General features: G+C 38.6%; 3 protein-coding genes across 3 annotated transcripts; 1 reads left to right on the plus strand and 2 right to left on the minus strand.

Moving 5' to 3' along the window:
* Nucleotides 1-235: 235 nt before the first annotated feature.
* Nucleotides 236-11,254, minus strand: GAA1 (glycosylphosphatidylinositol anchor attachment 1). Its single transcript, XM_028185791.2, has 11 exons — nt 10,819-11,254; nt 5,004-5,123; nt 4,440-4,599; nt 3,900-4,190; nt 3,135-3,249; nt 2,781-2,871; nt 2,387-2,624; nt 1,900-2,301; nt 1,380-1,665; nt 1,091-1,265; nt 236-447 (listed from the first exon to the last, which is right to left on the minus strand). The coding sequence occupies exons 1-11, from the start codon at nt 11,065-11,067 to the stop codon at nt 334-336; spliced, it is 2,241 nt and encodes a 746-aa protein (XP_028041592.2). The 5' UTR covers nt 11,068-11,254; the 3' UTR covers nt 236-333.
* Nucleotides 5,916-9,885, plus strand: LOC149500733 (uncharacterized). Its single transcript, XM_089735685.1, has 3 exons — nt 5,916-6,632; nt 7,154-7,228; nt 7,303-9,885. The coding sequence occupies exons 2-3, from the start codon at nt 7,226-7,228 to the stop codon at nt 9,778-9,780; spliced, it is 2,481 nt and encodes an 826-aa protein (XP_089591811.1). The 5' UTR covers nt 5,916-6,632; nt 7,154-7,225; the 3' UTR covers nt 9,781-9,885.
* Nucleotides 11,255-14,316: 3,062 nt separating the features above from the next.
* On the minus strand, nt 14,317-22,013 carry LOC114251300 (facilitated trehalose transporter Tret1-like). Its single transcript, XM_089735686.1, has 8 exons — nt 21,880-22,013; nt 21,540-21,769; nt 20,621-20,947; nt 19,782-19,896; nt 19,295-19,387; nt 17,745-17,962; nt 14,745-14,927; nt 14,317-14,571 (listed from the first exon to the last, which is right to left on the minus strand). Exons 1-8 carry the CDS (start codon nt 21,929-21,931, stop codon nt 14,332-14,334), a joined length of 1,458 nt encoding a protein of 485 aa, XP_089591812.1. The 5' UTR covers nt 21,932-22,013; the 3' UTR covers nt 14,317-14,331.
* Nucleotides 22,014-23,394: the final 1,381 nt, after the last annotated feature.

Raw genomic sequence — 23,394 nt, forward strand, 5'->3', positions numbered from 1 at the left:
CAAACATTGCAATATTTATTTACAATTCTAAAAATGTTGAATTCCCAAAAAACTTAGGCGCCATGTTCTCCGTTATAGTTTTTGCAGCGACAGCGGGCCCGGACATTACCCGGGCGGAGTCCGACATGACCGGGTCGGGGGGCATGCCGGGTACAATAAGGGTGCGGACAGCAGGTGCGGGAGCCAACAGTTAATATTTCCTTTCTGATACATTTTTTTTTTTAATAAAACAATATTAATTAAATATTTTTATTTTTAAAACAGTCTTTAAAATTAATTAAAACAATTGTAATGTTCGCCATTACAAAACTTCTTGTCGTTAGCACGACGAGGTCAGCGGCGCACGGGGGGAGGCCCCTCCACGCTGTTGCAGACGATCTGCCAGAGCACCACCCACACCGGCAGCAGCACCGACGCCGCCACGTTGAACACCCAGTTGCCGTAGATCTGCAACGTGTCGCCGCTGTACCATTGTACAGGCACGCACGCACGCACGCACATACACACGCACTACGCACGCACGCACATACACACGCACTACGCACGCACGCACACACGCACACGCACGCACGCACACGCACACACACTACGCACGCACACATACATGCACTACGCACGCACACACGCATGCATGCACACACATACACGCACTACGCACGCACGCACGCACTACGCACGAATGCTCACACACACTACGCACGCACACACGCATGCAGGCACACACATACACGCACTACGCACGCACGCACGCACACACGAACACACGCACGAATGCACACACACGCACGCATGCACACAAATACACGCACTACGCGCGCACACACGCACTACGCACGCACACACGCACTACACACGCACTACGCACGCACACACGCACGCATGCACACACATACACGCACTACGCGCGTACACACGCACTATGCACGCACACACGCACTACACACGCACTACGCACGCACACACGCACGCATGCACACACATACACGCACTACGCGCGTACACACGCACTATGCACGAACTCATGCATGCCTGTCCGAGCGCTGGCGAGTACGACCGGCGTGGAATCAACAACATTAACAACGCGAGTTACCAGGGAGTCTGCCACGGCGAACATGACGGCCTGCATGGCGGCGTCCCGGCCCCTCCCCGCGGCGGCTGCGGCCCCCTCGGCCCCCCCGTACACGGCGACGCTGTACACGCACATGGCGGCGGTCAGGGCGCCCAGGGGCTGCAGCACGACGCACGCGGCACGCTGCAGCCAGACGCTGCGGACGTCCATTACATTACACAACCGAGATTAGATCTCGCGAATCAAGGTGACGGCGGCATTCAGATTGTGATGTTTGCAGGGCGACCAGAACCCGCCGCTGCCGTCCTACCTCATCCAGCCCCGTCCTCGGACTACAACTCCCGACAGCAGGGCGACGGGCGTGTAGAGGGCCGCGACCGCCAGCCCCAGCGGGAAGTTGTGCATGCCCAGCGCGAGGCACAGCGTCGACAGCTCGATCAGCACCAGGATGTTGACCAGCGTCAGCTCCTCGTGCGTGAGGGCGCCGCGGCGGAGCAGGCGCGGCAGGACGGGCGCGGCCACCACCAGCACGGCGGAGGTCACGCACAAGCCGTAGTACACCGACACCTCGGAGGGCAGACTAAAGTATTTGGCGCCTGAAAAATGAAACACGGACTTGACTATTTCAAACTGCATGGGAGTCGGTCATGTATTTGAGTCCGATCTCAATATACCAATCCTATTTCTGTTCGGAGAAGTATGTAGTATTCGCAACATATTTTTTTAATTACCCCCGGATTCATTAGCAAAAATTTTTATGACTTTTTGTGATTTTCACTTTAGATCTCTTTGCTTCTGTTAGTATCGCAGTGTGAGGCGCGGGTACTCACCGAGCTGCGTGAAGAGGACGGGCGAGTTCATGGCGGCGTACCCCAGCACGTGCACCAACAGATAGTTGGCACCGACATTGACCATGCTGAAGTTTAGTTGGGTTTGGCTGTTCGCGACCCTTTCGTCTGAGCTCTGTACTACTTCTTTAACATCCTGTTCTCCTGGCATCTTAGATTCAGAATCACTATGTTTTTCTTTGATCGTCTTCCTGTTGTGCACTCGCTGGTTCGAGCTTTCTGATAGTCGTTCAGGCGGTCGCTCTCCTGGTTCTTTGGCCTCCGTGTCTACGGGGTCTTCAGCTTGACTGCTGCGTTCCTGTGTCGGCTGGACGCCCACCCACAGCGCCAGCGCGCGGAGCAGCATGGCCGCGCACATCAGGCACAGGCTGGGCATGTACTGTCCTGCACACACAAGCAACCGGGCATAGAATAATGTCGCGAATTGAAGAATTTGAATATAACTAGAGCGATTAATGGTGCTTCTTACCGATGGACACAAACCGATCGGTGGCGGGCAGCATGTAGAAGAAGTAGCTCTGGTGGAAGGCCTCGAGCAAGTTGTTGAGGGAGCGGAGGACGGTCTCGAGCGCGAGGCCGAGGCGGTGGAAGTTGGCGGCGGAGAGCGAGTGCACGCGCGGCGCCGGCCCGTCCGAGGAGTCGCGGCCCTCCAGGGTCACGGCCTCTATGCCGAACCGGTGGAACAGCCCGTGGTTACCGTTGGGGACCTGAGAAGCGACACGGTCCTTGACTTTCCAAATCTACTAAGCTGTGCAGCATGAAGCGTTGGCAGTCTAGCTCGGGGTCAATTGAAGAGTCAGACTGAGACGGCACTGGATCGAACTGCAGACACAGACGGCCCGTGGGGGCGGCGCGGTACATACCCCGGCCAGTTGCGTGCTGACCATCCCCACCATGGTCCAGATGTTGTTCACCCAGTCGTCCACTTTATTTCGGTTGCGGACCCAGGAGTAGCTGAAACATGAGAGGACAGATGAGCCGAGCCGAGCAGAGGTCGCGGGTTCAAGTCGCACTCAGGTTGATTCAGAAAACGTGTTATTGTTTATGAAACAATATTGTTTTTTGATTTTATTAATTTGATTATTACGTGTCAAACAGGTTTGGGTTAATATTTAGATTTAACTTTTACTGAAGTTGTTGAACTTTTAGTGAAGAAGTTGTCTCTGTTGTGTGTGTGTGTATTTATAATGCTCGGTCAGTCGCTGCGTGGCACGAACCTGTTCTTGTAAGAGTGGTGTATACCAGACTTCACACACAGCTTGTGCACCAAGTTGACCAGGTCCAAGTTTGGTAGTTGTCCATTCAAACCTTCCACTTTGACTTCAACATATTCTGCAAATAATGTAAGTATTTTCCAGTCATCATAGCGTTGTATGTTAATGGATTATTTAACTTTCCTGGTAAGAAGAATTCAAAAATGAATTTTATGTACATATATTAATAAATCAAGTAAAACAATAATTTCATTATTTATTTTTGAGAATTAGTATTTTATTCTGTTTTAAAATCATTAAAATATCAGATCAAATTGATTATTTTTGTAATAACTTCAATTTTGTAAGAAGATTACTTTAATAAAAAACAGGACACATTACATAATTTAAAGTCATATCATACATGTGTGTGTTACTGGTGACATAGTGTGTGTTAACCAGCTTGTGTCGGAGCACATAAGTTCATTAAAACTTTAAAATGTAATGTAAAAGTAAAAAGTTTAAAAGTAGGTCCAATAGTCATACTGAAGGATACTATTGTCTAATGACAACATTCAGTTCTATGATTTTGGTTGTCATTAAGTTTGACTTGAAACTTTGTAATCGTTATTGACATATTGGGTTATTCTCACAGTACCCACAACTTATTATGGGTAGCACAAGTAATTATTTTATATGTATTTAAAATTATCCACATGTTTAGATACTAGATCAAGCCACAGCGGAGAGCAACATGCTGGTAGAAAATATAGTAAAAATGGTACTCACTTATCTTTGGAGAATGGAACTCCAAATTAATAGCTGCTTGAATTGCTCCAGACCTGGCTTTCAACTGTCCAGGGTTGAGACACTTCTTGTGACTCCCAAGCCAGTCAAATCCAGGGAAAAAATTAGTCAGGTCAAGACCAAAACTACCAGGCTTCCAAAAACTGCCGAGAGTAGTGTAAAATGTTTCAGAGTCACTTTGCAGGCCATGATAAGCTTCTAGCCATGCCTGCATTCCTAGTTGCTCATGTTCCGTTACAAGGAAGATTATATCTTTGGCCCAATATTTTTGTGCTAGAAACATTACAACATAAAATAAATAAACAACTACTTAAAAGCCAGTATGTGGACTAAATTGAAACTAGTGATGTGGTAGTGGAGTATTTGACAAGGCAGCACACACAGACCCGTAGTACTGGTAATATATGTTACCTATCTAACTAACAAATGATGAAACAGCTTCCTATCAAATCTAATTATGGATAAACTGAGAAAAGTTACAGTAATTATGCATCTGTTTAAAAGTAAAATAATCATACTAACGTCTAGCAAACTCTGCAAAAGCCAACATTAATGCAATTCCAGCTGCTGTGCTCTTCTGATGTGAAGACAGGGGTCTGAATGGAGCAGAAACTACTAGAGCTTCCAAGGAAGGAGTACGAGCAGCTCTAAGGATGCCATACACATTTGTGCCTTTGTAAATCTGAAAGGTGTTTTGTTAGAAATAAATAAAAAACATTGCATTTATCAGCTTTAACCATTTTCACTTACTTTATTTACACACTTTCCTGCAGTTACATAATATATCCACAGAAGTATAAGATTTGACATTATTTTGCATCAAGGAGTCTATATAGACACATATTACATTAACAAATTAATTTTAAAGTGTTAACTTACAATACATTAATTTTAAAATTACAATTGGAAAAGTTAAAAACATAGATATCTTTAATTTTCCAATATGAGACCTTGAAGGGTGATAGATGTAACTACTGACTGTGAACAAGCATGATAGTTGTGTTTGCAACCTATTGCCATTATTAAATGAATGAACGATGCATATGATGCTTACCAGACCAATGTAAACTAATTCCCAATAATTACCTGACCTTGTCCTAAAGGGTAGTTTAGTGTATAGTTGTGTGTGTAAACCTCTAGGTGAAGCTGAGACATCTTCGCCACCAGCCACGGGACTGGTATCTTCTCTGTGTCATAATACTTTTCCTGCAATTAATAACATTATTTATTAGTTGCTTTGCTTTAACTTATGAAGACATACTGTTGAAAAAATAATAGACATAGTTGGTAGTACACATAATAAACTTCAACAAATTCAGAACTCAATGCAAAAAAGAAAATTCCGTATGCAACAAATATAAGTTTCCTGTATTATAGGGAGTGGAAACTCATCAATCCATTCATTTTAGATAACTACTGCTTGGTATAAGTTGTAACGGCTTCTTATTTTAGGTCATGGACATTTTAATCCTGAGGCACTACAGAACTTTATTTATAAAACTGACTGTTCCATTATCAAATAAGTTACTATTAGTTCTAATATAATTACGGTGAACCTTATTTTTGTATCAAACAACAGGACTAGGAGCAATAAAAAACCTATAAAAAATATTGTGTATTAACACGCGAGCAGTTATTACAAAACAATGGCCATTTAATTTGGACTATATTCAGCCAAAACAGTGATCTGTACCTATCTGTTAGTGTTGAACATGATGTGTTTTATGATATGCTTTTATAGTATAAGTTAGTTTAGTAATTAGTTTTACATGATGTTTAGCAATAAATGTTTATACTAGTTGACTCAATTAGAAAAGCAAGTTGTGTTTTATGTTAAAGGTTCCAAAGTGAATGTACACAGAAAAAACAAATCTAATCTAATAGTCATTATTTGCTAACTTATTTATTATATTATATTATGCATTTATACTATATTTTTACATTCAAAAATTAATTTGAGTATATCTTTAATTTCATTGTAAAACAGTACAAATAAACAAAAAACAGGACATTTCGACGCCCCCGGAGAATAAAATGGTAATATGCTATTACCACCTTTTTAATGGTTTTGTATTTTCGACATCTGTAGGTCGATATACACCTACTGATTTTTTTATATATTTTTTTTCGAAAAACTCGTCCAGTTATAACAGTTTTTATTTTTATTCTCCGGAAGTCATGTAACAACTTTAACCCATAAAAACATCGTGGTCGTTCACTACGGAACGAACATATGTCTCGATAAATCGGTAAGGCGTTATACCCTTTTATTCACGTAAATAAATTGATAACTCTTTTCAATAACACGCTTTACCTAAATTAGTTCGGTAAGTTTTAAACGGTAAACGTATATTACTGCTTTATTATTGACATAATTTTCGATACTATTTCACGTAAACACATATTACAATATTCTTTATGAATTTAAACTCAAGTATATATTAACGTGATACTTTTTTTTTCTCTTTCAATTAATAGAGAATCGGTTATTATTGTCTTTTTCGCTCGAATTTCGACAGGTTATTACAAGTTGCAATGAGCGGGCGATCAGACCATGCAGATTATTGAATCATTGCGTTATTTGACGTCGTGTGACGCGACGGTATTCTATTGCTTACTAACATTATTTTGGTGATAATTATAAATTAACTATGGAATATCGCTACAAAGGATTACGAGCCAAAAGAATTCTTAAAATGGTAGAATGGGAAAGTGGTAAGTGGTTTTTTTCAACTAGTATATAATATTTAATTAAAAATTTAAAAAGGAGCTAAATTCATATAGGTATCGCCCTTTTTATAGTTAAGTACTTAAATATTTGCGTTCCGTGTAAAGCTTAGCTTTAATATTACATAAATATTGTTCATATTTGTTTGAACGCAGATATGAAAGCACTTATAAATATGAATATTATGCACCTTATTATTATGATCGTGTCCCATCAAGAAAGTTGAGAGGGTTTTAGCTCATACCTACCTAATAATGTTAAAAGCCAGAGGTCGTGTGTTCGATTCCCACCCATAACAAATCTTTGTGTGATGAGCACTATTATTTGTTTTGTGTCTGGGTGTAATTTATTTATATTTTTTTATATATTTAGAATGAAATAAGTATATGCCATAGTAGGTTGCCATAGTAGGGGCTCTACCTAGTTTAGAATCCGATGGCCGTATGTAAATTGTCTCAAGATTATTACTTTCCTTTCTTCTACTATACTTCTTAATAATTTATTTCAGAGCCTGAAGATAATAACGATGTTGAAATGCCTGATATTCTTCCATGTGCCCGCAAAGCAACAAAAGTTTTAAATGGTATGTACCTGCTCAAACTAAAAAACGTGAGTTTGCTGTATTTTGTTTTTAATTTATATCTGTTAATATTTTAGATGTACCAACGACACCTTATGCTAAAAAAGGTGAAAGAACCATCTTTAGATATATGTGAACTACAAACAATAAACCTAAATCGTGAAAATTCTACCGAAAATGAAGTGCTATCAAGTTCCGGTGCAGATTATATTGGCATTATTAATCAGCAGCTTATGAGAACACCAACATCTGTATCGAATCTTTCTTTTATATTAGACAATGTTGATTTTGTCGCTTCGCCAGACGGTTATATTCATGCTATTAAAAGTAAATCGAGTACGCCAATTCTATTTGATTGCAAAATACAGGAAGATAACACTATTTTAAACTCAGATGATAGAAACCACGACGAAACACTAAAACCTATTGAAAATAATATAGATCTTGTACATGATGTAATCAATGCAGATAATGGCAATATTAATATGAATAAAACTTTAACGCCCCAAGATATGTCCCAAGATATATGCCCCAACGAGATGGTTATAATTATAAATAGAGATGAAAGCCCAAATCAACAAGGTTTAGTGGAGAATGAAGATTCTGCGACATTTCAAATATTAGGTACATCCAAATCAGAATCACTCACTACAGTTTCAGTATCAGGATCACTGCCAAGCAGTTCAACGGAACCTATGGATGATGATGATAGCTCTCTCTCTATCACTACAAACAACTTAACTCGTAAGCGACGTCGAAATGAAAAAGAATGGATAGCCAATAAATCCAAAACTTTAAAAAACTCTGGCCAAGCTTATGTTGGATGTCATTCTAAAAAGCAGTTTTTTGCAAAATCGTTAGGACCTTCTTGTAAATGCAAATTGAAATGTGGTGAAACGTTTTCATATAATAGTAGGAATGCCATTTTGGAAACATTTTATAAATTTGGTAACCATGAGCTGCAATGGCAATTTATAACTAAATACGTTATGTCAGAATCTGTGAAAAAACTTCAAGTTACTCGAAATAAAAACCGTACTCAAACTATAAGTTATTATTTGCCATTAGATGGTAATAAAGTTCGTGTATGTAAGGTGTTTTTCTTAAATACTTTACGAATATCCGAACAAATGGTTTACACTGCCATAGAAAAGTACAATAGTGATTCTGACAAAACTGACTGTAGAGGTAAACATAACAATCGACCACGCAAAATGTCAGTGCCAACAGAAGAGAGCATCATAACACACATACAACTATTTCCAGCAAAAGAAGCACACTATGTCAGAAAATCTTCCAAAAGAAAGTATTTATGCGAAACTTTAAATATTTCAAAAATGTACCGATTATACACAGACTGGTTCAAAGAACAGACAGACGCACGCTATTGTGATGTGAAGATGGCTACCAAAAGACAGTATGAGAGTATCTTTAATACAAAGTTTAATTATTCTTTTTTTCATCCTAAGAAAGATTTATGTGGCACTTGTACGCTTTATGAACAAGCTGAAGGCGAGCACAAGGAATCATTAAAAGATAAATACACAAAGCATATATATAATAAAGAACGAATTCGTGAAATCAAAAATTCAGAAAAGAGTAATCTTGATTCAAACTCCACTCTAGCTATTTTTGATTTAGAAAAGGTTTTAGGCGTACCTCAATCAGAGGTAGGGATATTTCACTATAAACGGAAGTATCCCGTTTATAACTTCACTGTTTTTGATGCTTCAAGAAAGAAAGGATACTGTTACATGTGGCATTTGCAAATTGCTAAAAGAGGATCAATAGAGATAGGTAGCTGTCTTTATAATTTCATTGAAGAACAATATCATAAGCAAATAAATAAAATTTCATTTTATTCTGATGGTTGCACAGGACAGAATAAAAATAGATTCGTGTTTGCCCTTTATCTGTTTGCTGCTAATAAGTTCAAGCTAGAGATTATTCATCGTTTCTTTGAATCTGGCCATAGCCAAAATGAAGGTGATTCTATGCACGCATGCATAGAACGAGCGATGAAAAATAAACAAATTTATACACCTGATCAATTATACGGAATAGTTATGAATGCTAAACAAACCGGTGAAAAATACCAAGTCAAGGAAATGAGACAAACTGATTTTTATGACATAAAATCATTGATTACTGGACAGAATTGGTTGAATGATACAGAAGGTAACAAAATATATTGGTCAAAGATCAAGGAAATTAAAGTGGCCTCCACAAACCCACAATCTGTTTACTTTAAGTACGATTATGATGACGACTTTACTGAAATGAATATAGGGTTAACATCAACTAAAAACATTAGAAAACGAAAATCTGCCTCTACCGCAGCAGCTTCATCTATCGCCGATGCGGTCTTACAGCCAGCCTATGACGGTCCAGTTTCAATTTCAAAAGCTCTGCACGAAGATCTATCAAGTCTTTGTAGGATAAACGCCATACCTCTCCATTACCACAGTTTTTACAATTCGTTGAAAAGTACAAATAGTACTGAAGCCGTTTTAGGTGAGGATGACTTTGAAAGTGAGAGCAATGAAGCAGACTGATTGATTTTTTATAACTAAGACTGATTGATGCTAATCTAAATTTTAGTGATTACTGCCTATTGTAACAATTGTGATTTACCTAAATAAAGATTATGTTTATTATAATCTCTTGTTTATTTAAAACTTATATTTGCAATGTGTACTGAGTCATTTTCTATAAAATAAATAATGTGAAAAGCGTAGAAAGGCACCCACCAATTACCCAACAGTGGTTTAACAGTTACAGTAATTTATAATAAAAATTCATAAACATTACATAACATTACGATGTTAACGTTGAATGCATTTATACAAAAACAAAGTTGTTATATAGCTATATGAAAAAAGACAGTTGTAACTTTTACAAGAACAAAATCGTATTGGATTATTACAATTACATTTCATTCATGAAAGTACTGTAGGAAAATATCGTAATATACGGTTATGGTTTTCATTATATTACAACTTTACGCGAATAAAACGGTTATATGCCGTTACTTAGCATACACCTAAATATAAAATCAGTATTATATATTTTTCATAATAACTTCAAAAGTATACATTATATTTTATTTTTTTCTATAGCCACTTATTAAGAAAAAAATTATGAATATAATGGTATATCATATGACAATTTAGGTCGGTTACTTTATGAGCTAAAACAGAATAACAGTTTTTTGCTCGTCCTGTAAAATTTACTTTTGTCTATTACGATTTTATTCCCCGGGGGCGTCGATTTATGCTTGAAAAAATGACAGCACTTAAAAACAGTAACAAATAGTCATTGTAAGTATAATGTATAAAAATTTTAATGTACTTGATTGTTTTTTTGTTTACACTTAAGCCTGTTCATTTGTTTGTTAGTAGTGACATTTAATATTCTTTATTAGTAAACAAATTCTGTAGAAGTTAGGTTAGTTTAAAAAGAAAAATTGGTACTTCACATGGACCTCACAGCTGATGGTAAAAAATAACCTTGCCTGCCTAACTTATTTGTAGGATTACAAGCCGAAAGGTTTCCATGTTTTATTTAATTTCTTATTTGTACTAGCCACTCACCTCCAATTCCTGCTCGAATTCAGTCAAATACTGCTTTGCAGCATACTCGCCGTTGAACTCGTTAGTAACGAGCCCAGGGAGGAGAGCATTTTCAGAAAAGTAAGTCTCATTATTAAAGTCTCTGTTAGCCAACATCACGAACCATACTAGGGCCACAGCATAACAAAGGAAGCAGAGCGGCCTGTGAACCTTCTTTAGAATCCTCACCCATTTTACCGAACCGTACTCTGGGTCTGACAAAAGCCCCATTTTTTAAATTTCTATTTAAAATTTGCAATAAAATTATGGCAAAATGTCTATATTCATAGTATTTGGTTATTCATTTCTCATAAAATCAATCTATGCATCATATTCAATTCCTATTCCATATAAGAAGTCAGTTTCTGATTAAAAATACCTAACCTACCTACATAAATTGAAATTAATGAAATGTTTGTTGAACTTTGTTGATAGCTTGTATTTAATGTCAGCTGTCAGATTTTTTTCTTGATTCTTCCATTGTACATATAAATGGAATACATCCCATAGATCCGATAATCTATAGTATTGGCGGAAGCGATGTCTTTAAAAAAAAGTGAAATAGAATGATGGAAAGGAAGTGAAATGGGCCGTGATATGAAATAAATATAATATAAATTAGATGAACGAAGTTAATGTACTTTTATTTACGCAACTTTGGGGTGGTTTGAGCTAATTGCGTAAACATTTCTTAAATTATCTAAATCATCTAAATCAAAACAAAGTAACCATATCGCGTATTTTATAAAAAAGATGACTAAGGACTTGTTAATGTCTTTGGGCAAATCATACAAACATCTGCTCTATAAAGCCCTCTGAGATTTTGTTTCCGCATAGAGCACTGTAATCGACGAGCAGCTTAGATTCCACTCCAAAAATTCGTGCAACGCATTTCTGAGCACATTCTAGCAGGTCGTATTCGAGTGAAAAGTCGCCGTCGAAGCCCTATACCTAATGAATTCATCCAATCCACACTTAAAGTCTTAGTCGTCGTGGCATAAAGAATAAGAAGCCCAGTGCATTCGTATCAAGCGATGCTACTGTGCCGTTTTTCAAATATTGAATTTTCTAGACTTTTTGGCGGGAACGCGAGGAGTGAAGTTGTGTGATTTGTTTTATTTTGTCTATTTAGTGTTTCTTCAGGTTTAATGTGTAATAATGGTGGTTTATTAACTGTTTAATATCTGTGAAAGTGCACAAATGTGGGAAAATGAAACAAAGCTGCTGGACATAGCTTTTCGGGTTCCTCCAAAAAGTCCACTGAAAAAATCTCAGTAAATGACCACCATTTTACTGCGATTATATTTCATCCCATATCATTTCATTAAATTTCATCCCAGTTGATTAATGTCTCAAATTAATCATCTTCATTTCATTTCACTCCATATTATCATTTTTCATAAAATTAAGAATATAAAGTAAAATAAGACATGACTAAAAGGTCTTAGTTACCAGGTCATAAAATCTCTAAAAAAAATAAAGTTGAATTTTCTAATAAAATAGTAAAATGGGGCGATTAGGGACAAATTTCAACTTTATGAGCAATTTTAAGGTAGTTGTTGATGTATATAATGCTATATCAGGATCAAAATGATTGAGTCTTGGCGGCATCTTTGTTGTCTTATTTAAAATTATGCAACTAGCATTCCAGTTTAAGCAAAAAATGCAAAAATAGGTGTAATCCCTATTTACCCGAAAATTGCGGTTAATTGGGACGAAATGAGAAATTTGCTAGGGTTGGCACTACTTTTATTTTTATATATAGTTTTAATTAATTTATTTATTTAGTTGCACCAACAAAGTGATCATCAATAAAAAAAATTGAAAAACTGACAAAAGTACATGGCAGACGTCACCTCAATTATAGGTGCAATCGACAGTGCATTAACAACAAATATATATATTTATACATATATAGTGGGCTTTCTTAGAAACGGTTTATATTTTTCCGTTCTTGGTAAGTACTTCGGGGCTGATATTTCTATCTGGGTTAAGAGATTAGATGTGTCGGTTATTCCATGGATTAATCAGATGAATACCCCCACTCTGAACAAATATTAAATATTTTATTATGTATTACTTAGATATTTTTGTCCACCTTGAGATTTCATTGATCTTGTTACATGTCTGTGCAAAATCGACTTACTTATATTAAATTGCTTATCTATTTCAACTAAACACATAATCCCAATTTCGCTTCGAATAAACCAGATTTTTACCAACAAATTTAAAAAATATTGTTATAACTACATAGACAACCCTACAAACCTGTACCTATTTATACTTAGGTCGTTTCCATTTCACGTATTCTCATTCCAATTGACCCCTTTTTCGTTGTTATTTGTACCTAAGACGTCCCCAATATCCCCAAAAACAACAGATTTTTACATGTATTTTTATTTAATCAAATACATTAAAACCAATAACAACTGAGACTTACCTTTAATGTGTATGCTGGTTCAAACACTAAATAACGTTTTTAAATCATAGTCGTCTTCTATTATTATCAAATAAATAAAAGAGAGCAAAGTTTCTAGCACTAAAATAATTACCACCACAGGAAGTTAATTTGAAACGCGATTTTTATAAGTTAGCAGCTATTATCATACATATTCAGAGTTGTTTTGTGAACTTTCAACATTCTACTACTAAACTAAAAAAAATGGAAGATTTTGCAACGAATATAAAACTTATATTGAGCGTCGAAAGATTTTCCCGGTTTTTTCCCGATTCGCGTCTCAATCCCTAATCGCCCCATTTAACGGTACTTAACAAATATTCAAGATTTACTTCCAAGGTAAAAGAACATTATGGTGTAATAAAAAATCAAACCCGCAAAATTATAATTTGCGAAGCTTTGTCTTAAGGTGGATGGCGGCATTAACGTTGTAGACGCCTATAGGCTCCGGTAACCACTTAACACTAGGTGGGCAGAGAGCTCATTCACCCATCAAGTAAAAAAAAAAACTCTTGGTATTGGCGGCTCCGGTTCTACAATCCCGGGAATTACATATTGCGGCATCAGACCTCAGATAGCCCACCGATCGAGGACCCCGGTGGTTGTGTCGCTGATAACAGCCGGCTCGGTGGCTCAGATTCAGTCAGATTACAAATGTTAAGTGGGACTGTGGATTTTAACTATGGACGTTGATTACATCTCCGGAAATTTTGCTGTCAACGAACCTAGATGCGCCCCTGGCCGCTAAATGCCCCAAATTCGTTTCCTCGTGGATACACAGCTGTAAGTTCAAACTGAAAACGATAACTAACTAATAAGTATAGAGTTGCTTAATGAAGGCTATTTAATGAATTTAAGACATTAGACACAGCCTTAGAAACAAGCAAACAATGATCGTGATGTCAGTAACTAAAAGCAGGTGTTTAGGGCCGCTGCAAGATTAATCGCGTGCCAAAGGTTCCTCATTATGCCTGCATCAACTTATTGTCGCCCACGATTTGATATAAATTATGTTACATCCGTATTATTCAAATACTTTATTTTTCACGATACAAAAATCCTTTCTCATACATTTTTTGAATTTCGTCCAACGGTATCCCTTTGGTTTCCTTCATTGTGAAATATGTAAATATCACCGTGACAAATCCAATGATGGAAAAGAGGAAGAATGTTCCGTCTAAGCCTATCTGATCTTCGACAGGTCCGAAAAGTATCAACAGTAGAAAATTTGATAAGAACATCGATGTCACTACCACTTGAGATGCCACACCTCTAGCCTGTGAACATAATATAATCCAGATGTTTATACACTAGTCAATTTTTAGTAAAATATACAGTAATCTGATTTTTCTTTCTTTCAGAAAAGCTTAATTATAAGTAGCAGTCGTCTGCCATGGACAAGGGAAGAAGCCCAATAAGTCCCATAACGACAAAAAATATTTTTATTCACCTGGGGGCCGAAAGTTTCCGATGTCAACACGAACGGTAGGCTATTTGGTCCCACTTGATAGCTGAAACAATAAATAACGACGACGAGCGTCACCGCCCAGTCCGAAGCCCACGACCAGCGCAGCAGACTGCCAAGCACGGCCATGCACCAGGACGACATGAGCGTCGAGCAGATCATTAGACTCTGAAATTATCAACAGCCGATTACTTAACGCGCGCGGCTCGAAACCAACGACAGATGCTATTTACAATGTACAACATGCCGTGTTCATCTCGCACATTACTTCATACTTGTGGTGAGCAAGCGAGTGAGCGAGTAGAGCACAGGTATAGACCCAAGAGGGAAGAGGTAATATCTGAAATGTTCATCAAAATATGTACGAATAATAGATAATATAATAAACTTGATAATTTAAATTTCTATCTAAATTTTCACGTGTATCTTCAATAACATTTTGGATTCATAATAAAACAATCTTAGGACAAAATTAATTAAATTATCTTCTTATCTTATACCTTTAAACGAGCAATTCTTGTATAATATATTATTATCTTCTTATCTTATACCTTTAAACGAGCAATTCTTGTATAATATATTATATGTCGTGGTTAACGACTTTTAGTAATATTAAGACGTTGTTTTGACTATTATTTTAAATGATGAAATGTTGTTTGATAAATATCACAAAATGAAGGGTAGACTCCGTAACGCCACAATATAAAATGGCGGACAGAGTCGTGGCACATTCCCGATCCTGCGGACAGAATGGAAAGCCGTCGACGTCGCCCAAAACACGTCATCTCGGATCCTCCCGATCCACTAACGGTGCTTTTAGGTACTTCAAGCACCGGTCACCGTTCTCGTCGAACCCGTCGCTTGCGACGAAGGGCTCGACGAGTAAATTAACTCTCAGACACAGCCCACTGAGTTTCTCGCCGGATCTTCTCAGTGGGTCGCGTTTCCGATCCGGTGGTAGATTCTGCGAAGCACGGCTCTTGCTAGGGTTCGTGTTAGCATCGTCGTCAGGTTTGAGCCCCGTGAGCTCACCTACTAGCCACGTTTACGCTGGAATAGCCGCTCCAGGCTACCAGCTTAGGTAGAAAAAAAAAAAGAGTCGTGGCATTCCGTGTCAGACAGTCATTCAGTCCGTATCAGACGGTCCGTCCGTCTCAGTCAGTGAGTCTCTGGCAGTCGGTCTGTCGGTATGTGGAACCAAACTGTCGGTTTACCCTGTCATTGTGAAAGTTGTGTGTGTTGAGTTTCAATAATTATTATTCAAAAGGTTTTATTGACTTTTTATAAACTGAGTTCAACCAAATACGAGTAATGACGGAAACTACCGCTTAGCCATCCATGACGCGCGCACCGACATATATACCTAGTCAGGTCATAAGTATTGTCACACAGTAAAAACTTTTCTTTTAGAATGCTGGCCACAAAAAAGTTTATTGAATTCGAATTTCGAATTGTTCATGAAAATAAAAATGTATACTTTTAGAATTTTACTCATTTTTAAATATGGAGTGGACGCTTAAAGAAGACCGTGTTGCAGTTGTTGCGTTGCATCGTTGCGGTTACGCGCCAATTCAAATTTTTAATAATTAAATTTTAATATAACCAAAAGATTCGTTTATCGTACCATCAAACGATACAATGAAGACTCTAGTGTAGATGACAGGTCAAGAAGTGGTCGCCCTCGGTCTGTTAGGACTCCAGCTGTGAAGGCGCGAATTCAAAGAAATCCCAAACGTAAGCAGAAACTGTTGGCCCTTCAGATGGGGTTAAGCAGAACCACGGTGAAAAGGGTGTTAAATGAAGACTTAGGGCTTCGGGCATATCGAAGAAAAACAGGACATCGTTTGAATGCTCGTCTAATGCAACTGAGACTGAAGAGATGCCGCGCTTTGTTGAAGCGGTACGCGGGAAAAAATCTCGGGAAATTCTTTTTTCGGATGAAAAAATTTTTACCATAGAAGAGAGCTACAACAAACAAAATGATAAGGTGTACGCACACAGTAGTGAAGAAGCGAGCAACCGTATTCCGCGTGTCCAACGAGGTCATTTTCGATCCTCGCTCATGGTATGGTTGGGAGTTTCTTATTGGGGCTTAACAGAGGTACATTTTTGTGAGAAAGGTGTAAAAACGAATGCAGTTGTGTATCAAAACACAGTCCTGACGAACCTTGTGGAACCTGTTTCTCATACCATGTTCAATAACAGGCACTGGGTATTCCAACAAGATTCGGCGCCAGCTCATAGAGCGAAGAACACACAAGATTGGCTGGCGGCGCGTGAAATCGACTTCATCCGGCACGAAGACTGGCCCTCCTCCAGTCCAGATTTGAATCCGTTAGATTACAAGATATGGCAACACTTGGAGGAAAAGGCGTGCTCAAAGCCTCATCCCAATTTGGAGTCACTCAAGACATCCTTGATTAAGGCAGCCGCCGATATTGACATGGACCTCGTTCGTGCTGCGATAGACGACTGGCCGCGCAGATTGAAGGCCTGTATTCAAAATCACGGAGGTAATTTTGAATAAACTTTAGTGTCATAAGAATCTATGTTTTGTTAAGTTCATTTTGGTATATGAATGGTTACATAATGAATAAACTTGTTTCAATTATTTTACATTAAACATGTGACAGAATTTATGACCTGACTAGGTATATAATCTGAATCTTTATATATAATCTGAATCTGATTTCGGGGGCGATAAATCGATCTAGCTACGATTTATTTTCAGAAAATGTTGTTTTATTCGTGTTTTCAATAACCCTGACATCTATTGGCCACTAATAATACTATTTTTCTTAATTGAGGGCAACTAAGCGCTTTAAAGACACAACAAGATAGCGTTATCAAAAAAAAACTGAGCAAAGCTCGGCCATCATCTAGTAGAACATTAAACGTGTACCAGGACAACACGACGCGTGGATGTGTGACAACAACAAGTCAACAAGCCATTGCGTACAATGTTGAGTCAGGCGCTCTGCTCACCCTTCTTTTAAACAAATCCATCGTGAATGTGCCGACACAGCTGGAGGCCACCAAGACGAGAGCTAAAATCACTGAGCAGAGATCTGGTGAAATATTCGGAGCCATTTTCGTGAATAGTTGTGCGGCGTACACTTGAACGCTGACCATTCCCATATAGACCGTCAGGACCATGATCGACACCATGCTGATGAGGGCTCGTCGTGATGACGTTGATGCAACTGTAAACAATTTACAAATATATGTGTTGAATCGGGTACTTTTAAACCTAAAAAACGCGGAGAACAAATATAATGTAGTTATTATTCGAACCCACACGGTTATTGATAGACTAGCGACCCGCCCTCACTTCGCTTCGGAAACATTAAAACACACATGAAATAAATAAAAAAAATAAAAAATAAAATAAAAAATAATAAAAAAAGTAGCCTATGTTCATCAGGGACAATGTCGGCTTCTAATGGAAAAAGAATTTTTCAAATCGGTCCAGTAGTTTCGGAGCCTATTCGAAACAAACAAACAAACAAATCTTTCCTCTTTATAATATTAGTATAGATATAGACTACAAATGGCGTTCTTGATATTTTGATCTGTTGATTAAGCCCATCACGTACATGTTGTAAGGAAATATGCGTTCAAAATTAAAAAAATATCAAATAAACATGAAATTATTACTGGTGGTAGGACCTCTTGTGAGTGCGCGCGGGTAGGTACCACCACTCCGCCTATTTCTGCCGTGAAGCAGTAATGCGTTTCGGTTTGAAGGGCGGGGCAGCCGTCTTAACTATACTTGAGACCTTAGAACTTATATCTCAAGGTGGGTATGCGCATTTACGTCGTAGATGCCTATGGGCTCCAGTAACCACTTAACACCAGGTGGGCTATGAGCTCGTCCGCCCACCTAGCAATAAAATATATATATAAATGAACAAATGAAAACTTAGTACCCCTTATATCCGTGAAACTTTCATCACCTTTTCATGTGCTGTCAATATTTTGCAAATAGCACATTACATTTGAGCATCGCATGACTGTTCCTTGCCTATTACGTAGTAGAGCTGCGGTCACTTTGTGGCCACGATACATTTATCTGAGGCATTTCGTAGCAGGTAGGTAGGAGGAAATTCTTCAAGGTAATTAATTAATTGAAGCTGCTTTTTTTGTATGTAGATAGTTAAGTGTTGACACCGATTGCAAACTACCAAGAAACCATAAAGCCAAAAAGATTTGCTTTTATCGATACAGTCGTTGGCTATTTGCAATATCCATTAAGGAATTTAATGTTTAACAAACATCACGCAAAAGGTAGCAAGCAAGACGGGTCAAAGTTTTTAGTTTTCAATTGACAAGGTACGGTATTTGATTTTCTCAGGTTTCTAACAATTTCAGCTTAAGTCTACATCCAGAACAAGGCTCACACCGATTTGTCATCCTAGCTCGTTAACAATGGTGTCTTCATTTTGACGAAGAAATACACAGAAAGCTTCGATCAACAATATTACTATTGTTGATCGAAGACAGAAAGTAAGTTTAAATAAGTGTAGGACACTTACAAAGCAATTTCCACCCACTTGTTTCTTCTTGCGGCAAACTTTTTTTTTCTTCTGTTAACTTCTCGGTTTCGTATTGAGGTACATTTTCTTCAACTGAATAAAAAAAGGCAAAGAATTAATAATCACCCCCCACCCTAACGGCCGACCACGCCGACCACGCCGCTGACGACGAAGCTCGTCGTTTGCGACATTCTATGCTCCGCTGACGTTCGTTTGTACCAGGCTCACATAAATCTACAAAGGTAGCTTGAATCACTCTGTCAATACCATTATAAGACGGAAGCGTTTTTGTTAGCTGTCTCTATTAAGATGGTGTTTATGTTGTGAAAAAAAGAGATGGTTGCTGTCAGATTAGATATACCAAAATGTATACATAGAAAAACAGAGTGCCGGTAGCGAAACAAATATCATTTATTTGTTTAAATAAAAGTGAATATGACTTTTTTATCTTTCGAGTTTCGTATCATATTATTATCTTAGGACTTACTGGGATGATTTTGTTTGTTCTGGTTGTGTTGACTGCGCATGTACGAGAGCTCGCCCAAGACGTGTTCCGTAACGACTGACGTGCCGCGATAAAACGCTAAGCAATGTAACGCTTCCTACAAGCAAAGCGACATTTAATTAATTGAACGAATCATCTCGCAGGCCCGGGCCACGAGCCTCTGAGACCATTACTTAAAACGTGTGCATAATTAAACATGGTTTTATAGGAAAACAATTGTTTTTATATTTATTCTCATTACCTACTTTAGTGAGAACTTAGAGAGAAAAACCTTTAACATTTAAAAGCTTTAAAACTCTTTAGTTTGAAAACAAGATTTTTCTCAGACAAAATCTATCATTCAGTGAAAAGAGAGCTCAGTTTTGAATAGTATACCGTTTAAAATATTAATTTCAAAAGAGATTAAGGGCTTTAAAGGTTGTTTTCATATTATATCACAGAAAACGCAATTAAGTATTGTTTAATCATTCTGATGCATTCCATAATTATGATTATATAATGACAATGAAGAAATAAATAGACGTCGTGTCGACTGCCTTATACAATTTAAGTACTTAAGTAGTTCGGGACATAGCCAAGTCGGCATAATCTAGTGGGCCATCAGCATGCTATTTATCTAAACGATGAAAAAAACATGTTGTCCAGAAGAACAACGGGCTAACACAATGGTATGTGAATGCCAATAATCCAGAACCATAGAGTAGGGATTATGACCCAGACACAAAAGAAACAAGTTAATGTAATGTCCGTTGTGGCCACGATAACACGTGCTAGCGGCGCTATTTCTAAGTCTACAGTTTTAACTGACAGATCATCCTCACCTTTTCCCGTCCTTTGCCGACCAAAAACACCGGAGACTCCTTAACCAGGGCGAACATGAATATAATGTAGATCACGGACAATGTGATGCAGAAATAGCACACGGTCTCATAGGAACAGACCCAGCCCAGCGAGTAAGATGCCAGGGCTCCAATGCTAAACAAGAAGGTAATGATGACGGTGGCGGTGGCGCGCGTCGAGGTCTGGCACAGCTCGCCGATGTACATGATGACCACAATGATGTTGCAACCGAACGCCAGTCCGCAGATCAGTCGAGCTATGAGGATTTGGCTTGCTGACTTCGCCGTGAGCACTAGTATCCAGGATGACTTGAACAAGACAAACAATACGATAAAGAGACTCTCTACTAAGCGCCTCAAGTCTAGCTGCTACCGCTAGGTTGGGACGGGGCTCATTCCGGTGTGACGGGTGAGCAAGCCCATATATATTATATGTTATGACGATTAAGATTCGTGTCTGAGTGTAGGTGACGATATCCACATTTGGATTTTATGTACTCCATACCACTACTCTCTTACACTTACAATCACTCAATAAACCGTGTGTCCCCTTATATCAATTTTTTTTTTCTGCCAATAACAACCTTAGAGGATCTGTCGTGCAGGCTCCTCACACAGGAAACAACTGAAGCGGCCATTGCTCCCGCTACTTTGTCAAGTCACATGGGTTAACAGAGGGTCCCGGTTGGCTTGAGATGCCCTGAGCTGGTGAATGTTATATGGTGGTGGAAGTGGCCCGTCGGCTGTGACGGGTCACTTCGCGCTCCACTCGTAGTGTTGAGGACAGCAAACAGCGCCTGAGCACCACACACGTCCGCGCCATGCGGTCTGTGGGCTCGAGTGCGTCCGGTGCCCATATCAAGGTTGTATTGTATTCGACTTTCACTTCAAAAGCACTAACAAAAATGATGAAGCCACACGCCATTGAAATCTTCTTTCTTCCGAATACATCGGCGAGCGTTCCGGCAAACATGGTCACTATCATCGGACTCAGCATGGTGCAAGAGCTGATGAAGCCGGCCTCTCTCTCCGATATCTTGTACCCCAAAGGCGAGCGGTCACTCTGGAGCGCGGGTATGGCATATGATGGCCAGACGAAGGTGAAGGCTGCTTGGAAGCAGGGTATTGTCACTGAAACAAAAAAGTTAGGCGTTAGGTTAGTGAGAGCAGCGCGACTCGTGGATGCCGTGGCTGGATACGGTAGCGTCACGGAGCCCCACAGAACTCATAAACAAACTCACAAACGACCGTGCACGCATATTGTATGAGTTTTCCCTTCATCATGGCGCACATCTAGGCAGCTGTCTCTGCAGTCGGTCCTCAGCGCCACACGAGGCCACTTGCACTGAGATTGTCTGGGACTCGACGACCATTTTTATATTTAACATTTAATTAAAACAAATGTAATATCCGTCAACATTAGTATCGTCTATATCTTATCTGAATTACGCTATATGTTTAGTTAGTATATTTTTATTAATTCTAACCCGAGACGTTATCTTACATTTGATTGACTGGGTGATGCAGTTGCTGGGCCGAGGATCGTGGGTTCGAGTCCCACATCGGACAAACACTTTTAGGACGGTTTGTTTGCTCTTTGTCTGGGTGTTTAATATTTATGTGTGATTCTATTTAATCGTATAAATCTATAATACATATATAGTGTGTCAGTATCTGGTTCCCACTGTACAGGTAGTCTTAGTTTAGGGCCGGCTGACCGCGCGTAACTCATCCGTGATTAATTTTGATTACTGTTATAATACACATACAGCAACCATGGCTTCGCCTGCAACTGCATACAATTTTATATTAAAACATAAAATCTATAACACAAGGTAACTGCGCAGCATAATTTTAAGTGAACATACATCCATTCTCTTTTATTTAATATAGATTTCATATCAATTCGACTTAAGATTCATAAGATAAAAATCTCTACCATCAGCGCCACCTATACGGCACTAACGTAACTATGTTCATCGGAGTGGTCAGGTCGTCCTTTATATGTGTGGGAAAATTCTTATATCAATTGGGCTAACGGCTCTCGAGTTTTCAGTGAACATACATACACATATACATTCTCTTTTAAATATATAGATTTGAATGAGTTAAGTTGTCCTGCAGAGGAGCGCTTAAATAATATACATAAATTAGTTATAGATAAGCAACTCAAGCACTTAACAAAAAGGTTTACGGGCGTCGGCCACTAGATGGCTTCACTTCGATTAGTTTCACATTGCTCCTATAGATGGCAGTAACAAATTATTATTTTATTTTCAATGAAAGATTTGGTAAATTTTCAGAAACCACGAATTGTTAAAATTTAATTAATTTGTCTATAAAAAATAAAGACTTGTATGATTTATTAGTTTTTTTAATTTCTGTGTTTAGTTACACAATAATGAAAAACCTTAAATTTAACAACATGTAAGTTTAGAGGCATCCACTACAAGATGTCGCTAGCTTCCATACAAAAAAATATTTATCTTAAGGTATCGCAGTTTTGGGGGCCCTGGAGGAATAAAGCGCAGGCGCGTACGCACGGGACAATACGAGGGCGGCACTGAAAATTTCGGGAATTAACGAAGTGACACAACATTACTATTTAAAAATGTATTTATTGCTTTTCGAAGTATTCTCCGCGAAATTTGACACATTTTTCCATACGATGGAACCAATTATTGAAGCAACCATTCCATTCGGAAGTTGGGGTCTCCAAAATGACCGTTTTGTAGGCGTCCACAGCTTCTTCAAGT

This window comes from Bombyx mandarina, chromosome 20 (assembly GCF_030267445.1).
Source record: "Bombyx mandarina strain Sakado chromosome 20, ASM3026744v2".
NCBI classification, from domain to species: domain Eukaryota; kingdom Metazoa; phylum Arthropoda; class Insecta; order Lepidoptera; family Bombycidae; genus Bombyx; species Bombyx mandarina.

What these genes read in the sequence shown, in the direction of transcription:
- GAA1 (XM_028185791.2), bottom strand. Translation starts at nt 11,067, where the DNA reads ATGGGGCTTTTGTCAGACCCAGAGTACGGTTCGGTAAAATGGGTGAGG. An exon ending in CACCACTCTTACAAGAACAG is followed by an intron (nt 2,872 to 3,134) that starts GTTCGTGCCACG and finishes CTCATGTTTCAG; the next exon opens with CTACTCCTGGGTCCGCAACC. An exon ending in TCAGCACGCAACTGGCCGGG is followed by an intron (nt 2,625 to 2,780) that starts GTATGTACCGCG and finishes GTCGCTTCTCAG; the next exon opens with GTCCCCAACGGTAACCACGG.
- LOC114251300 (XM_089735686.1), bottom strand. Translation starts at nt 21,931, where the DNA reads ATGTGCGCCATGATGAAGGGAAAACTCATACAATATGCGTGCACGGTC. An exon ending in ATATGCGTGCACGGTCGTTT is followed by an intron (nt 21,770 to 21,879) that starts GTGAGTTTGTTT and finishes TTTTTGTTTCAG; the next exon opens with TGACAATACCCTGCTTCCAA. An exon ending in GAACAAACAAAATCATCCCA is followed by an intron (nt 19,388 to 19,781) that starts GTAAGTCCTAAG and finishes TTTTTTATTCAG; the next exon opens with TTGAAGAAAATGTACCTCAA.